A 17,111-nucleotide genomic window follows, 5' to 3' on the forward strand; every position below is an offset into this window, starting at 1 on the left:
CCGGGAATTGGCCCAACACTTAAATGGGTCGCTAAAAGGCCAAAACTCAGCTCCGACTACAAATGGCCCAACTGATTTATGGCCCGTCAACAGGCTAAAAGAGACACCGGGACGGAAATTGCCCCAACACTTAAATGGGTCGCTAAAATGCCGAAACTCAGGTCCGACTACAAATGGCCCAACTGATTTATGGGCCGTCAACAGGCTGAAAGACACACCGAGACGTAAATTAGCCCAACATTTAAATGGGTCGCTAAAATGCCAAAAGATGTACATTCTGAAAATTGGCCCATCCATTGAATGGGCCGTTAACAGGCCAAAATCTCATCGGGCCGATATTGAGCCCAAATATATAGCGGGCTGTTAACGGGCTCGAACTGATGATGGGCTGCAATGGTGTCAAATCTTTAACGGGCCGAATTGGCACATCTCGTATGGGCCATGGGCTTAAATGGACCTGACACAAGTAGGCCTTATATGGGCCGACCTGCTAATTTTTACTGGGCCGACCTTTTCACCGGAATGGGCCACTGTTGGGCCATGCCACGTGTCGACCTATCATAGGCGCCTCCTGTCCAATGAGTGGATGACATCTGTCCCAACATTGAGGCAACATGTGATTCCTCCGGCCAATGATGATTTTACACGTGGAAAATCCCCATTGGTCCGGGCTGTTAACGGGTTATCGGATCCAAAACCGGACCCTATAGCTTAACGGCGTTCCATTACGGTGGATGCCACGTGTCGGTCACCCTTGACAAAAGCACTTCTGTGACGCGCGATTTATCGTCATGGAAGTGGACACTTCCGTGATGATAATTTTCGTAATGTCATGGAACACTTCTACGACAGCACAGGTATGACTATCTTGATTCTGTCATAAAATCGTCATGAATGTACATGCATGACAAAAAATGTGACCTACTGTGACAAACACGTATCATCACGGAAGTGTATTTTTTTTGTAGTGCTTATACCTTTAAATTTAGTAAGGGGTCATCTTATAATGCTACCGCTGTACTAAGTAAAATAAGATGCATAAAGGATAAACATCACATGCAATCAAAACATGTGACATGATATGGCCATCATCATATTGTGCTCATGATCTCCATCACTGAAGCATCGTCATGATCTCCATCGTCATCGGCGCGACACCTTGATCTCCATCGTAGCATCGTTGTTGTCTTGCCAACTATTCTTACTACGACTATCGCTACCGCTTAGTGATAAAGTAAAACAATTACATGGCGATTGCATTGCATACAATAAAGCGACAACCATATGGCTCCTGCTAGTTGCCGATAACTTTGTTACAAAACATGATCATCTCATACAACAATTTATATCACATCATGCCTTGACCATATCACATCGCAGCAAGCCCTGCAAAAACAAGTTAGACATCCTCTACTTTGTTGTTGCAAGTTTTACGTGGCTGCTACGGGCTTCTAGCAAGAACCATTCTTACCTACGCATCAAAACCACAACAATTTTTGTCAAGTGTGTTGTTTTAACCTTCAACAAGGACCGGGCGTAGCCACACTCGATTCAACTAAAGTTGGAGAAACAAACACCTGCCAGCCACCTATGTGCATAAGCACATCGGTAGAACCAGTCTCTTGAATGCAGTCATGTAATGTCGGTCAGGGCCGCTTCATCCAATAATACCGCCGAATCAAAGTATGACATGCTGGTAAGCAGTATGACTATTATCGCCCACAACTCTTTGTGTTTCCACTCGTGCATATAACATCTACGCATAGACCTGTTTCTGATGCCACAGTTGGGGAACGCGGTAATTTCAAAAAAAATCCTACGATCACGCAAGATCTATCTAGGTGATGCATAGCAATGAGGGGGAGAGTGTGTCCACGTACCCTCGTAGACCAAAAGTGGAACTGTTAAGTTACGCGGTTGATGTAGCTGAACGTCTGAGCGATCCAACCGATCAAGTACCGAACGCACGACACCTCCGCGATCTGCACACGTTCAGCTCGGTGACGTCCCTCGAACTCTAGATCCAGCTGAGGCCGAGGGAGAGTTCCGTCAGCACGACAACGTGGTGATGGTGATGATGAAGTTACCGGCGTAGGGCTTCGCCTAAGCACTACGACGATACGACCGAGGTGGAAATCTATGGAGGGGGCACCGCACACGGCTAAAAGATCAACTTGATCAACTTGTGTGTCTATGGGGTGCCCCCTCCCCCGTATATAAAGGAGGGAGGGAGGAGGAGGCCGGCCAAGGGTGGCGCTCCCAAGGGGGGGAGTCCTACTCCAAGTAGGAATCGCCCCACCCTTTCCTATTCCCACAAGGAGAAGGGGAAAGGAGGAGGAGGAGAGAAGGAAGGAGGGGGGCGCCGCCCCCTCCCCTTGTCCAATTCGGACTAGGGCAAGGGGGCGCGCGCCACCTCCTGGCCGGCCCTCTCTCTTCTCCACTAAGTCCCATGAGGCCCAATAGCTTCCCGGGGGGAGGGGTTCCGGTAACCCTCGGTACTGCGGTTTTTTCCGAAACTTCTCTGGAACACTTCTGGTGTCCGAATATAGCTGTCCAATATATCAATCTTTATGTCTTGACCATTTCGAGACTCCTCATCATGTCCGTGATCTCATCCGGAACTCCGAACAACCTTCAGTACATCATATCACATAAACTCATAATACCAATCGTCATCGAACGTTAAGCGTGCGGACCCTACGGGTTCGAGAACTATGTAGACATGACCGAGACACGTCTACGGTCAATAACCAATAGCGGAACCTGGATGCTCATATTGGTTCCTACATATTCTACGAAGATCTTTATCGGTCAAACCGCATAACAACATACGTTGTTCCCTCTGTCATCAGTATGTTACTTGCCCAAGATTTGATCGTCAGTATCAACATACCTAGTTCAATCTCGTTATCAGCAAGTCTCTTTACTCGTTTCGTAATACTTCATCCCGCAACTAACTCATTAGTCACAATGCTTGCAAGGCTTATAGTGATGAGTATTACCGAGAGGGCCCAGAGATACCTCTCCGAAACACGAAGTGACAAATCCTAATCTCGATCTATGCCAACCCAACAAACACCTTGGGAGACACCTGTAGAGCACCTTTATAATCACCCATTTACGTTGTGACGTTTGGTAGCACTAGTAGAAACTAGGGTTCTACCCGATCTAGGGCGTAGCCTGTAAGGGAAGGAGGGAGGAGGTCGAAGTAGATTGCGCGGCGGCCGGCGGCTGGGCGCCATCCTTGCGGCTGGTGCGACAGCGGCAGACGCAAGAGGTGGCTAGGGTTAGGTCTCCCGGCTCCCTAAGGGAAGTCGAGCAAATACTGATTGCTTCTTGCTTGATTAGATTGATACATCTCCTCTCCTTATATAGAGAGGTTTACTTGACTCCTAAGCAAACGATAAGATAAACGGGCTAAGCCCCTAATAACGATAAGATAACTTGGGCCACAACCCACTGGGCTAAGCCCCTAATATGACAGTCATAAGACTTCTCCCCGCCTGCACAAACAGCTCGTCCTCGAGCTGTAAGGTGGGGAAGTGCTTGCTGAACTCCTCGAGGTGATCAACCAGCGTCAAACACCTTCACGACAGATGGGGCGGTCAGGTCGGCGGCGACGTCGTCCTCCTCAATGTAGTCTGCAGCCTCCAGGTAGAAGAGTCGCGGGCAGACGTGGCCGGGCGTGTAGGGCTCGTCGCAGTTGAAGCACAACCCTTGGCAGCGACGCTCGAGTAGCTCGGCTGAGGTGAACCGGCAGAACGGGCATGCCGCGGGCGCAGCAAGGGGGGCCACGGAAGCCTGAGCAGGCTGACCCTGCGCGGGAACATCTGGTCCAGGTAGCGGCCCAGTGGCCTTGGACGGTGATGCCTGCTGCATGGCCACCGCGCGGCACTCGAATGCGCAGGCATAGTACATGGCCGTCTGGAGGTCCTGGGGTCCCTGCAGCTCGACGTCCACGCGGAGATGATCTGGCAAACCGCGTACGAAGAGTTCGGCCCGCTGGTGAGCCGTCACGCTGGACGCGTGGCACACCAGGGCTTGAAAGCGGTCGGTGTAGTCTTGCACCGTATAGGTGAAGGGAAGGTGGCCCAACTCGGCCAGGCGGCTCCCGCGGATCGGCGGCCCAAAACAAGAAGGCACATCTCATGGAAGCGCTCCCACGGGGCATGCCGCCCTTGTCCTGCTCGAGAGCGTAGTACCATGTCTGGGCTGCACCGTGGAGGTGGTAGGATGCCAGCCAAGAGCGCTCCGACGCGAGCGTGCGCTGCCCACGGAAAAATTGGTCGCACTGGTTGAGCCAGTTAAGCGGGTCCTCCGTGTCGTTATAAGTGGCGAAGTTGATCTTGGCGAAACGTGGCGGCGTCTAGGTCGGTGCGCCATGGACGACTGGCTCGGCGGTGCGGAGTAGTGATGTTGACGGTGCCCGATCAACGGTGGGGACGCCGTTGTAGGCCTCCGCGGAGCCGGACGAGGCCCCAGACCGCAGTGTGGGTACCGATGGGTGCCCAGCCTCCGTGTAAACTGGCGATGGCGGAATCGGGGACGGTGACGGCGGAAACTGGACCTGCTGGATCGGGAGGCCCCCCAGTGTGCACTGGCCCAGTCCGGAGCTGGGCGGCGGCGGTGGAAGCTGTATCGACGTGGCCGGCGCGGTTGGCACGGCTGGGGCCGGCGCGGGCCAGTACGGCCACTGCGGTGCTGGGGTGGGCGTGGAAGGCGCGGGTGGCGCCGCGAAAGTCGGCGCCGGCCACTACGGCCAGGACAGCGCTGGGGCGGCCGGCAGTGGAACCTGGACCGGAGCCGCAGGTATGGATGGCGAGGCAGGGGGCGGCGCGGGCCAGGCCGGCCACTGCGGGCCCTGGGCGGGCGCGGACGGCGCAGGTGGCGCCGCGAGTGTGGGCGTCGGCCATTGGGGCTAGGGCGGCGTTGGAGCTGCCGGTGACGGGAGAGCCGGGTAGCCCCCAGCGATGGCCGCGGGGACCGAGTACCACGGCAGGGCCGGTTGTCCGGAGGGGACGGCCGGCGGAAGCGGCGGTGGCGACCCGTACGGGCTGGCCAAAAACAGGTGGATGCCCTGGACCGCGACCACCAGGTCATTGAGGACACCGGCCATGGCCTCCGGAGTGTACTGGCTCGGCATGGTGGACGGTGATGGCGGCGAATCCTTGACGGGGGGCGGCGGCTAGCCAGGCGACATGCCAGGGGTGGGGGCGATCGGCGCCGACGGAAGGGCCAGCGAGGCCGCGGTGCTCGGCGAGAATGCAGCGGCGGTGGAGGAGGTGGTGGCGGCGGCGGTGTTGGTGGTGGTGGGCAGCGGCGGGTTTCGTGGTGGTGATGACATGGTCGAAACCAAGCTAGCTGATACCAAACTGGTAGAAACTAGGGTTCTACCCGATCTAGGGCGTAGCCTGTAAGGGAAGGAGGGAGGAGGTCGGAGGAGATTGCGCGGCGGCCGGCGGCTGGGCGCCGTCCTTGCGGTTGGTGCGACGGCGGCGGATGCAAGAGGTGGCTTGGGTTAGGTCTCCCGGCTCCCTAAGGGAAGCCGAGCAAATACTGATTGCTTCTTTCTTGATTAGATTGATACATCTCCTCTCCTTATATAGAGAGGTTTACTTGACTCCTAAGCAAACGATAAGATAAATGGGCTAAGCCCCTAATAACGATAAGATAACTTGGGCCACAACCCACTGGGCTAAGCCCCTAATATGATGGTCATAACAAGCACACAAAGTGTTCCTCCGGTATTCGGGAGTTGCATAATCTCATAGTCTGAGGAACTTGTATAAGTCATGAAGAAAGCAGTAGCAATGAAACTGACACGATCATAATGCTAAGCTAACGGATGGGTCATGTCCATCACATCATTCTTCTAATGATGTGATCCCGTTCATCAAATGACAACACATGTCTATGGTTAGGAAACATAACCATCTTTGATTAACGAGCTAGTCAAGTAGAGGCATGCTAGGGACAATATGTTTTGTCTATGTATTCACACATGTACTAAGTTTCCGACTAATACAATTCTAGCATGAATAATAAACATTTATCATGAAATAAGGAAATAAATAATAACTTTATTATTGCCTCTAGGGCATATTTCCTTCAAGGAGCGCCGGAGCCCTGGCGGGAAGGAGGAGTCGGGGGAGGAAGAATGCCATTGCCACGCCCCGCGGGAGAAGAGCCAGGGCCAGAGGGCTGAGAGAGACGAGGCTTGAACTGCATGGAGGAGGAGCCCGAGAAGGAACGGGTCGGGGGACGGGAAGGGCCAGCACCGACACTAGAGGAGCGATGAGGCAGACGCTGCCACGACGGAGCCACCAGACCCCGAGCCGGAGCCGGACGCTGCCCCGAAGAGGATGAGCCAGCACCCCCGCCTGCAGCGCCACCTCCCACGGATCCGCCGTCGGCGAGCCCACGATGCCAGATCCAATCGCCGGAGCGCCAGATACAACCACCGCCCGAGCCTGCTCATCATGCTGAAGCAACTCCGACCCCGCCACCCACGCCTCACGGGCACGGGCCAGCTGCTCGCGTGACGCCCGCTCAAACTTCATCTTGGAGTGAAGAGCGGCCTCATAGGCTAGATCCTCCCCAGAACCAGGTGAATCCTCGCGCGAACGCTTACTCCCCGACAGGGCCTCGCATGAGGAGCCCCTAGACTTGTCCATGAAAAGGGCCGCCACGAAGGAGAAGAGGAGGGGAGGGGGAGGAGTAGATCTGAGGAAGCAACGGATGGGGAAGCGAAACTTGTGAATATCCGCGGCGGAAGCCGGAAACCCTAGAAACGGGGGAGAGGAACCCCTCCTCACCCATATATAACCTGACCGAGCCAAGCCCACTTGGGCCGGGCCAGCCAACTGGGCCGCAGAAGAGGTGGGAGGGACAATGGCCACTACCAACTGTCCAAGGCCCACCCGGGGGAGGGGAGGAAAGGCAGCCAACGAGGCCAAAGGGGGAAAACCAGGTTGCGACCCATAGGCCAACACAGGATCCACCAGGCCCACCCGAGCCCGAGGCCCACTAGCGCCCACAACCCGATCCCGATCTAGGGTTACCACATCCGCCGCCCACCCAGTGCCGGATGAGCCAGGCGGCACCCGCGCCGCCGCTGTGGCCAGAGAGAAGGAGGAAACCGCGGACGCAGACGCATCAGACTCCGGAGAGCAGAGCAGGCCGGCGGCTACCACCATCCCCGCAGGCAGAACGACGGGGGAACCACCAGCCAGAGAGGGAGCAAGATGCTTACCAGATTTGCGACGGCGGCGACCAACCCGTAGCCAGCCAGATCCCTCTTCTGGCGAAGCCACCGGCCGGCCCCGGCCCCCAGGAGCAAACTTCCGGGCACGCACCGATGCCCTAGCGGCCAGCGGCAGCACTGACGAGCCCCTCGCCGGAGCAGCCTCTGAATCAGAGGAGGAATCCTCATCCGCGACGAGCGCCCAGAAGCGAGAACCAGGCGGAGCCGAACCCGAAGCACGGACACCAGACGCAACGAAAGCGAGGAGGGAGGAGGAGGCGAAGGGGGACGACGGCACGGTGGGGGAGGACATCGGAGGGGAGCGAGGCGGAGCAGGAGGGGAGCGACGGAGGGGGGACGGGGAAGGAGGAGGGGAGAGAGGAGCCATCCAAGGCTACGTGTTTCGCAGTTGCAATCAGTCAATTCAATTTCATATCGGTCAACTCTCCTTCCACAAATGTGATGGTGCGTCTAGTACTCTCTCCGTTCCTAAATAGATGACCCAACTTTGTACTATCTAAATAGATGACCCAACTTTGTACTAAAGTTAGTACAAAGTTGAGTCATCTATTTTGAAACGGAGGGAGTAGTAATTACATGTGAACAAGTTAGTATAAAGTTGGGTCATCTATTTTGAAACGGAGGGAATAGTAATTACTCCCTCCGTTCCTAAATGTAAGTCTTTGTAGAGATTCCACTATGAACCACATACGGATGTATATAGATGCATATTAGGAGTAGATTTATTCATTTTTCTCCGTATGTAGTCCATCTAGTGAAATCTCTAGAAAGATTTATATTTAGAAACGGAGTGAGTATATGTGAACAAAATGTGATTGTGCGTCTAGTGGTAACCACATGATCTATAACTTCAGCATATTCTCGTACGCACGCGGTAGAATTCTTTTATGTAGGCTAGTGTAGCTTACTGCATTTCCATTTCGGCGCTGCTTAATGTCGCTAAACAGTGCCAGCAAGTTCAGATGCATGTAATTAACCATCGCACCGCTAGAACTTTCATCTTTCACTTGTTCTTGCGTCTGTTCCAGCGGTATCTCAGCTCGTGCATTCCGCTAGCTCGTACCACGATAAATTGATAATGATGACAGGCAGCCAATGTGCTGTAGTACAACAATACAAGCTACAATTCCAAAACCTGATCAGCTGTCGAATCAACGACGTTGATTCGGGCATATGACCCATGGAATGAACCCCTGCTTCACCAACTACAAATCTTTCTTCTTCTCTCTCTCTCTTTTTTTTTGCGGGGGTCACCACCTACAAAGCTAACAACATATGATCAGCCTATACATTGCTACATCACTATCCAGTGATCCAATCTATACTAACGAATATATACACTACAAGGTAGGATACAACAGTGTACGTGTAGCCAACACATGAGGTTCAGTTCCGGGTATCAGTGAGAAAGCATCTACGAAGCGGAACCCTTCGATTGCTGAATCTCCAACGCCTGCTCCGCCACCATAATGCACGAGTCCATCTCCAAACTTGCGGCCTCGTTGTTCCCGGTGAGCGAAGGCGCTCTCGGTAACGATAGCGCGTCAGCGGTGCATTGTATGTCCGGTTGGATCCCGACATGGTCGATTTCGTGCAGTGCCGGAGAGAGATACTTTGCAACCGTGATGAATAGAGCAGAGCCATCGTCCAGCTCTGTCACGCTCTGCACCAAGGTAAGGTTTGGTTCAGTTATACATGTTTCTGGAATGAAGCGTGACAAAATCCAAGCATTTAGATCTACACAATATCATGAGTGCCTAGAGAAATCGGCCTTGCCTGTATTCTTCCTTTACCGAAGGTTTTGTGGCCTACCAGAATAGCACGGCCATTGTCATGCAATGCCCCAGCCAAAATTTCGCTTGCACTGGCACTTTCTTCGTTGACCTACACGTTGGCACACACGAACACAAGCGAGAGGCCTCGCATAAAAAAACAGTTTCACTTATTTTATAAATGAACGTTAACAAAGAAACATTCGTGTGATGCTGGTATTTGAGGAAAACAAATATTGCAGTATTAAAACAAAAATCATATGTAACTGTGCTCATTTGCAAATGAGGAAAAACAAACAAACATTGCAATATTTAAACAATAAGCATATGTAACTGTGCTCATTTGCAAATGCAAAAAAAGAAACATATAAATTTTGGAGATTCATCCAATGTTAACTACTCCCTCCGTCCGGAAATACTTGTCCTAGAAATGGATAGGACAAGTATTTCCGGACGGAGGGAGTACTTGACTTGACCTAATGGTCAGGTCTATATTTCTGCTTCAAAAGTAGTCTCACTAAGTGAGAAATAAGTACCCCGTCCAAATATATACGGCCTACTAGAATTTTGAGCCTAACTTTGACTAACAAAATATGAGTTATATGTTGTAAAAAGTATTACTAATGGATTCTCATTCGAAAGAAGTTTCCAATAGTACAAGTTTCATAACATACAACTCATATTTTATTAGTTAAATTTAAAATCGAAGTTAGCTCAAAACTTGAGGGGGCTCTCTATATTTGGACAGAGATAGTACTATATTTGGACAGAGATAGTACCTTCTGTGAGGTATTGTAAGTTTGTGGTTTTACTCTTTTTTCTTAGGAGAACTAAAACATCATGATTAAAAGCTGAACTAGCAGTGAAGCAGCACCTCTATTCTGCTTGCTCTTTATGAAAGAGGGGAAACATGATGGAAGAATGTGAATCTGATGAATAGTAAATTGTATGCATTTTCTACCCATGCGGATTAAAAAAGCAATAAAGACCACATAGTCAAATCTGCAGAGAGCTTTTTTTGAAAAGAAATGTGCAGAGAGTGGGTACTCACAAGCACCACAAGAGGATCATGTGTTAAAGATTGGCCTTGGACCATATTTATTGCTTGCACATTGCCCTCACGGTCAACGGTGTTCACTAGAGTTTCATCTCCATCTAACCAAATTTGAGCCACGTCAAGACCAGCTGTTACTAAACCACCCTGTTATAGGAAGTAACATTAATACATGATTTTTGCATTGAAATTATAATTTATAAAGACAGACTGTGATGAGAACAGACTGACTGGATTATTCCGCAGATCTAAAATATATGACTGGACACCTTGATCTTCCATCTTTTTAATGGCCCTTCCCATTTCAGCAGCAGCAGTCTGGGTTGAAAAATAAATAAAACATGAGTGAAGGATCTCAAATATCAGTAATAATATTTGCAACTTTGGCAAATTCATTAGCATCAAAATAATCAAATCAATATTAGATTGAAAATAAAAATAGTCGATGTTTTACAATATTACTCCATCCGTTTCTTTTTACTCTTCATGTAAGATTTGTTATAGGAAAAATATCAACATTCACAATACGAAATCATCATTAGATGCATCATGAAATTAATTTTCATACTGTATACGTTTATTATTGCTGATGTTGATATTTTTCAATATAAATTTGGTCAAACTTTACTAAGTTTTGACTTCAGACAAATTTTATATGTGGAGTAAAAAGAAACGGAGGGAGTATCTTGAAGATGGGCAATAAATTCTGAAGTTGGAGAAGATATCGGTGCTGGATTAGTTTGGTGAGTTTGGGTGTGTATAGATGATAGAAGAATAAAACATAACATATGCATGCACATTGGCATGGAACAACCTATCGCTTGGATCCATTTTTCAGTATGACTGGCAGCTGGAATACTCAAAATAGCAGGAATGTCTTTGGTATGATAATGTCGCGTAGAAAGCAATGAAAGAGCCATATAGTTTTGTACTAAGAAGAAGTATAAAATTACAACTTTGCTTATCTATAAAAAACTGCAAGTGCAAAAATATAACAAAGACTGGTCCTTACCTGAGAAAATGCAGCTAACCTAACATACCCAGTCTTGCCCTCATGCCCATCACCCGATCTATGGGAAATAATTGCCGTTGATAGAGGTGAAAGATTGATAACCTCACGAGATAGCTGGACCTTTCGGAAATAAAATGTGCACTTGTAATTAGGAAAGTACAATATCATATGCTTAATGTGGGATACTGAACAAATCTTGGATTAAATTGAATAATGCAACACTTTTCATTTCCAGTAATAGGCTATGGGTGCAATCAATGCAAGATGGTAGCACAGGATAAATACAACCGGTTTGGATGGCGGTCCAATAATAGGCTATGTGTGTAGGCATATTTTCCTATTTTTGCCGGTTGTGGCTTGTAATAATTTTTGGTACTACTTGATGTTGGAAACCGGGACTCTTAAATTTTAATAAAATATGGCTGTGTGCATCGAAATGATGCAGAGGCCGGGGGTGATCCTCCTTTTCTTAAAAAAAAACACTTTTCAAATCACACAGATGGAAAATGTTAGCCATGAATGTTTGAAGAGGAAGTCCAGAAATATGTTTTCCTTCAAGGAGGATAAGAGAATCTAAATACATAGTGTTGATGTTATTACGTGTTATTTACTGCATTTGTCTTCAGGAAAGTATTTATTACGTAATGAAAAGAAGTTAGGCATATACCTCTTTTTGCTTTATCCTACCACTCCTTTCATTTCCAGTACCCTGGGTATCAGTTAGAAAATACAGGAAGATGGAGAAAGTTAGGATAGAAGATGACAAAAGTGTGTAACTGAGAATCTGGATGTGATCATTACGTAACGGAGAGTTAGGATTGAGAAATGTTGCTTTTGAAATACAGATAGAAAAACACTAACAAGTACTCCCTCTGTAAAGAAATATAAGAGCATTTAGATCACTAAAAGTGATCTAAACGCTCTTATATTTCTTTACAGAGGGAGTACTTCTCAAGTTGAGGCTAAGAATAAGGGCATACATCCAATAGTTTTACTTCCACAGTCGTTCCAGCACGACCTCTAAGTCTCTGAGCCACAGCTTCCACGTCCAACCCCAAAACACTATTCCCTACAAAACCAGTCAAGATTAAGGGCATATCGTATTATGAAAAGAAGGAGAGCTCGTGAACTCAATAATAACAACAATACTGCACCATCCACCTTAAGACTAGTTAAAAATAGAAGGTTCCACCCTTTTAGTTAGAAAACGACAATCAATCAGGATGTACTGCTCATCTGTGACATCAGCAGATAAGCGTAGTATGTGAACATATGCTACTAATCTCTGCATTGCTATGCTACTTTCGCGGGGGAGAAAAAACTAGTTCTTGAATCTAGAACAACTTGGTTTTCCAATGATGGAAAAGGAACTCAAGAAGATTAGATTAACTAAGTTTTTTTTGCAAAGGTTAAATTGCAGAGGATACATTTTTTTTGCAAAGACATCATTCTGCCTTAATTGTTCAGAGACACGTGTGGGTCATATTATTGATCGACACCATAGAGTTCATACTTTTGGCAATTTTTCTTTAGTTTCGGTCATTCGTTAATAGATAGAAAGGGCAATAAAAAATCTATTAGTTGGGATAATCGACTAGCCTCTGTCATCTTTAAATATTATCAGCTGTGACCAATGAACATTGTTGTTTTTATAGCCTTCTCGACGGTCAATATCAGCCGAAAAATTCAGTATATGTTGTTTAGCCAGATAGGTCATCAGTGTGTGACTCAGATTTATATGAATTTACAGGGAAGGCTTTTCAAAAGTACGTAGTATCTCCTTTTAGTAAAATGAAGTTTTAGTACAGAGAGTAAAATACCATTGATCTCAACTAGCTCATCGCCTTCACGTATGCCCGCTCGGTCGGCTGGGCCTCCCTCAATGCAGTTCATAACAAGCCGCAACAAGTTTTGGAGATATAAATTGCAACACTCTTATGATGTCCTCTTACAGAAAAAGAAGTGAACTTACCAAGCGTCCTGAGGCAGGGTCCCTATTTATGAATATGCCAACCCCTTGCAAATTCCCATCACTTCCGATCCTGAAACTCTGATATTCCTGCATCTCATCAAACAAACATTAGCCATGTGACAATTCACCATGTGTGAGAACAAACCTGAAGCCAGATAGCGAGGGCATGATCTTTGTCCATACATACCTTGGGGGTGATGATCCTTGTGAAGGGGTCGCCTAGCGTGGACACCATCCCGCTGATCTTGCCGTAGGCGGCGTCTGCTGATTTCAGCGGGAACATCTCCACCATCGTCTGCTGAAGTTTCTGGTCCCAGTCTGCACACCGAGCAGAACCACAAACACTAGTGAATTCACTAGTTCACTATAAGCAGCATCAAACACTACCAAATTCACACAATTTCTACCTTTCTACAGAGAACAAGTGTATGCAACCCGGTATACCTTGGTGGTTGAAGGTGGGATCGACGAAGGTCTCGCGGATCAACCCCCATGCCTCCACCAGCGTCCTCTGCACCCGGTTCACCTGCCAAGAACCCAAAACAAGAAATTCACCCCCAAACCCCCCTTTCTTGGAAGATGGTGTCTGTGGTAGGACCATGGAGACCCACCTCTCGGGCCTTGGAGACGGGGAAGGCGACCGTGAGCGACTCGGCCAGCGCCGGCGGCGGGGCCAAGTCCCCGGCGAAGCCGGTCAGCGACACCACGGCAGCGGCAGCGAGCCCCGCAGCCGCCTTCCCCAGCGCCCCACCGTCGCGCTCCGGCGGCGCGGAGGCCCTGACGACCGGCGGAGGCTGCTCCCGCCTCTCCGACCGCACCCGGAGCCTGGCTCTCCCGGCGCCAACACCAAGAACCGGCGCCGGGGACCTCGGGACCCGGCCGGGCACGTGCCTCGCGGCGCGGGAGGCGGCCAGGGAGCACTCAACCATTTCCATGGACGCGAGCAATCACGCAATGCGGCAACGGGGACGGGCGCGGGTGGGCTCGGGGTGCCCGGGAGCGCGCGAGATATAAACCCGCCGGAGTCCACGAGAGGAGCGATGAAGCGGGAGGAATCTTTTTGGCTGTTTCCGCTGGGTTTTGGTGGACAGGAGGAGATCCGTGCCGGGGATCTCTGCGTGGCCTATTCAGGCCTGGACACGTCTCTCGGTCCAGCATTTGCGTGGTGGTGGGCGCAACAAATATGCAGAGGAATATGCAGCCGCGCCCTGAATTTGTGATGTGCAAAACCGGCAGGGGAAAATGCTGCAAAGTGCACAAATATTATGGGAAAGCCTATAAATCACCGGCGGATCGCAGCCACTTTCTCTGCAAGCCGCGTGTCCCATGGGTCATCGCCATCACTACTAGTTTTTGCTCTTCTTTTTTTTTTTCGGGTGGTAGTTTTTGCTCTTGTTGCAATTTCTTTCATCGCAACAACGGCTCTGTTCACCTGAAAAAAAAAGGCTCTGTTGCAGGATCTGGATCCGTGAGACAAGTCCCCTCTCGTGCTTCTGCCAAGCTCTCGTTGAGTCCGCCGCCTCCCCGTGCTGCCCCGACTACCTCAACCTCCTGTCGAGTCGCCGCCTCCCCATGTTGCTCTGACTGCCGTCACCGGCGCTCGCCGCTGGCGTGCTTCTCTGGCGAGATGCACGTTGCCGCAAGGCGTGCAACTAGAGAGACCGAGCTCCCCCGTCAAGCTGTCGCCTCTCCGTTCTGCTCCGACCGCCACCACCGTCGCTTGGCGCCAGCAAACACGCCGACGGGCTTCTCTAACAAGCTACTACCACTAGAATGCTCTCTGCAACATGTTTATTGTTGCAAAAGTTTTCTGTAACATGAGCTCTATTGTAAAAATTACGGTAGAAAATGGTCAACAACGTTTTCTGCAACACATTCTCTATTACAAGTATTTTCTGCAACATTATCTTTGTTATAAATTTTTTTAGAAAAATAAATAAATTCTCGGAGGTGGTTGCAACAACCATGTTGTTGCATAAGGCCTTCCTCAACACCACTCATGTTTCTAAAGAGGTGGCTGCTTACGTGGATAGATCAAACGGCCATTAACGTGGCCATCTAATGGTCAGCGAGGCAGCGAATATTTTCTTATTATCCGCTGGCCGACCCGTCGAGTGGCCCAAAATATTATTGGTTATTAGAAATATAATGAGAAAATTCCATATAGTAATCCAAACGACAAAACTGTAAGATTTCATAGGATATTTTCCCCTTAAGAACTCATTTGTACAATCTTATGTGAAGAATAGACAGAGTATCAGGTGGTACAGGACGTCAGGTGCTCCCATGATACGAGACAACATGAGTCATCAGATCTGTGATCCAAGAATGATAGGACGAGCTCCTGGACTTGCGCATACATATCTGATTTGTTAAGAGCTTTTCTGAAAACTTGCAAGAGCTCATCATGTAACCCTTAGATCATAGATCCAATGGCTTACGTCCTCTCGTATCAGGGGAGCATCTAGCCTCCAGTATCACCTAATACTCTCTCGTGAAGAATACTACTATGCTTTTTTCGGAATAATCGAACTACCATAGAAGTTGCGCATGGGCAGGCGCAAGTGAAACCGCGCAGCTGTTTTCCAGAGAAAAAACCTCTAGTTGCACGTGCATTGGGGCGCATGTGTTTTTTGAGAAATACTTTCAATCTATTCATCAACTGTCGATGTAGTACAAAAAACACTAGAAGTAAAGATTACATCCAGATCCGTAGTCCACATAACGACGACTAGAAGCACCGGAGTAAACCGAAGGCGCGCCGCCGTCATCGCCCCTCCCTCACCGGAGCCGGGCAAACGTGTTGTAGCAGACAGTCGGGAAGTCATCGTGCTAAGGCCCTACAGGAACAACCGCCGCCGCCGATGAAGAGAAGCGTAGAACAGAAGGATTCAACCTGTAGACACACGATCACTGATGAACGAAGATCAAATCCATGTGTATCCACTTTAGGAAAACGCTGAAACGATGCTCTCAAACGATGCAAGAAGCACCGCCAGAACGGGGACTAGGGGGAAGAACCTTATTCCATCTAGAAAGAGCCGTCACTGCCTCGTTTTTCTGAGTAGGACACAAACCCTAACAAACTTAGAAAAAACATTAGAAAACGGAACCCTGCCGCCGGCAAAGGCCGGGGTCCATCGCGTCTCCATGACCCTAAGACCACAGAGGACGAGACAGACTGACAGCAACACCGCCGGGAGGCACATGCCAAGCGTTGGTGGCGGCAAGGAGGCGAGTTACAAGAGAGATCCGTCGTCAGTCCTACATGTGATTGCACTTTTTCACATGGTACAATTGAAGTTGCTCATGTACACAAGTATAAACTCACCTTATGAAGAGGCGCACACATACCTTACCCTATGAGCACCTCAACTAAGCCAACATAGCATTTTGAGATTGACGAAATCGGTATAGACGTTTCATATTCGACGAAAATTCTCCTCTCACTAAACGAACATCGCCGTAAAGTCTAAAATAAATCTAGAAAAATGTGAGTACCAATATCAAATCTAGGACTTGAACTGTCACGGGCTGGGAATACCATTGTCCACCTAACCATCCAACCACAGGTTGGTTCCATGTGATTGCACTTGTTGGGAAACGTAGCATGTAATTTCAAAATTTTCCTACGATCACGCAAGATCTATCTAGGAGTTGCATAGCAACGAGAGGGGAAGAGTGTGTCCACGTACCCTCGTAGACCGAAAGTCGAAGTGTTATTTAACGCGGTTGATGTAGTCGAACGTCTTCACGATCCAACCGATCCAAGTATCGAACGTACCGCATCTCCATGTTCAGCACACGTTCAGCTCGATGACTTCCCTCGAACTCTTTATCCAATAGAGGGTCGAGGGAGAGTTTCGTCATCACGACAGCGTGGTGATGGTGTTGATGATGTGATCCGTGCTACCTCTTGAGCACTGCGTTGGATTTCCCCGAAGAGGAGAGGATGATGCAGCAAAGTAGCGTAAGTATTTCCCTCAGTTTTTGAGAACCAAGGTATCAATCCAGTAGGAGACCACGCACAAGTCCCT

General features: G+C 49.1%; 1 protein-coding gene across 1 annotated transcript; it reads right to left on the minus strand.

The window, feature by feature from the left end:
• Nucleotides 1-8,317: 8,317 nt before the first annotated feature.
• LOC119337301 (carboxyl-terminal-processing peptidase 3, chloroplastic-like) lies at nt 8,318-14,055 on the minus strand. Its single transcript, XM_037609412.1, has 12 exons — nt 13,686-14,055; nt 13,519-13,600; nt 13,262-13,392; nt 13,075-13,161; nt 12,923-13,001; nt 12,083-12,171; nt 11,770-11,811; nt 11,103-11,222; nt 10,322-10,408; nt 10,088-10,237; nt 9,041-9,148; nt 8,318-8,927 (listed from the first exon to the last, which is right to left on the minus strand). The coding sequence occupies exons 1-12, from the start codon at nt 14,007-14,009 to the stop codon at nt 8,679-8,681; spliced, it is 1,548 nt and encodes a 515-aa protein (XP_037465309.1). The 5' UTR covers nt 14,010-14,055; the 3' UTR covers nt 8,318-8,678.
• Nucleotides 14,056-17,111: the final 3,056 nt, after the last annotated feature.

Source organism: Triticum dicoccoides, chromosome 7B, assembly GCF_002162155.2.
Source record: "Triticum dicoccoides isolate Atlit2015 ecotype Zavitan chromosome 7B, WEW_v2.0, whole genome shotgun sequence".
In the NCBI taxonomy this organism is placed as follows: Eukaryota; Viridiplantae; Streptophyta; class Magnoliopsida; order Poales; family Poaceae; genus Triticum; species Triticum dicoccoides.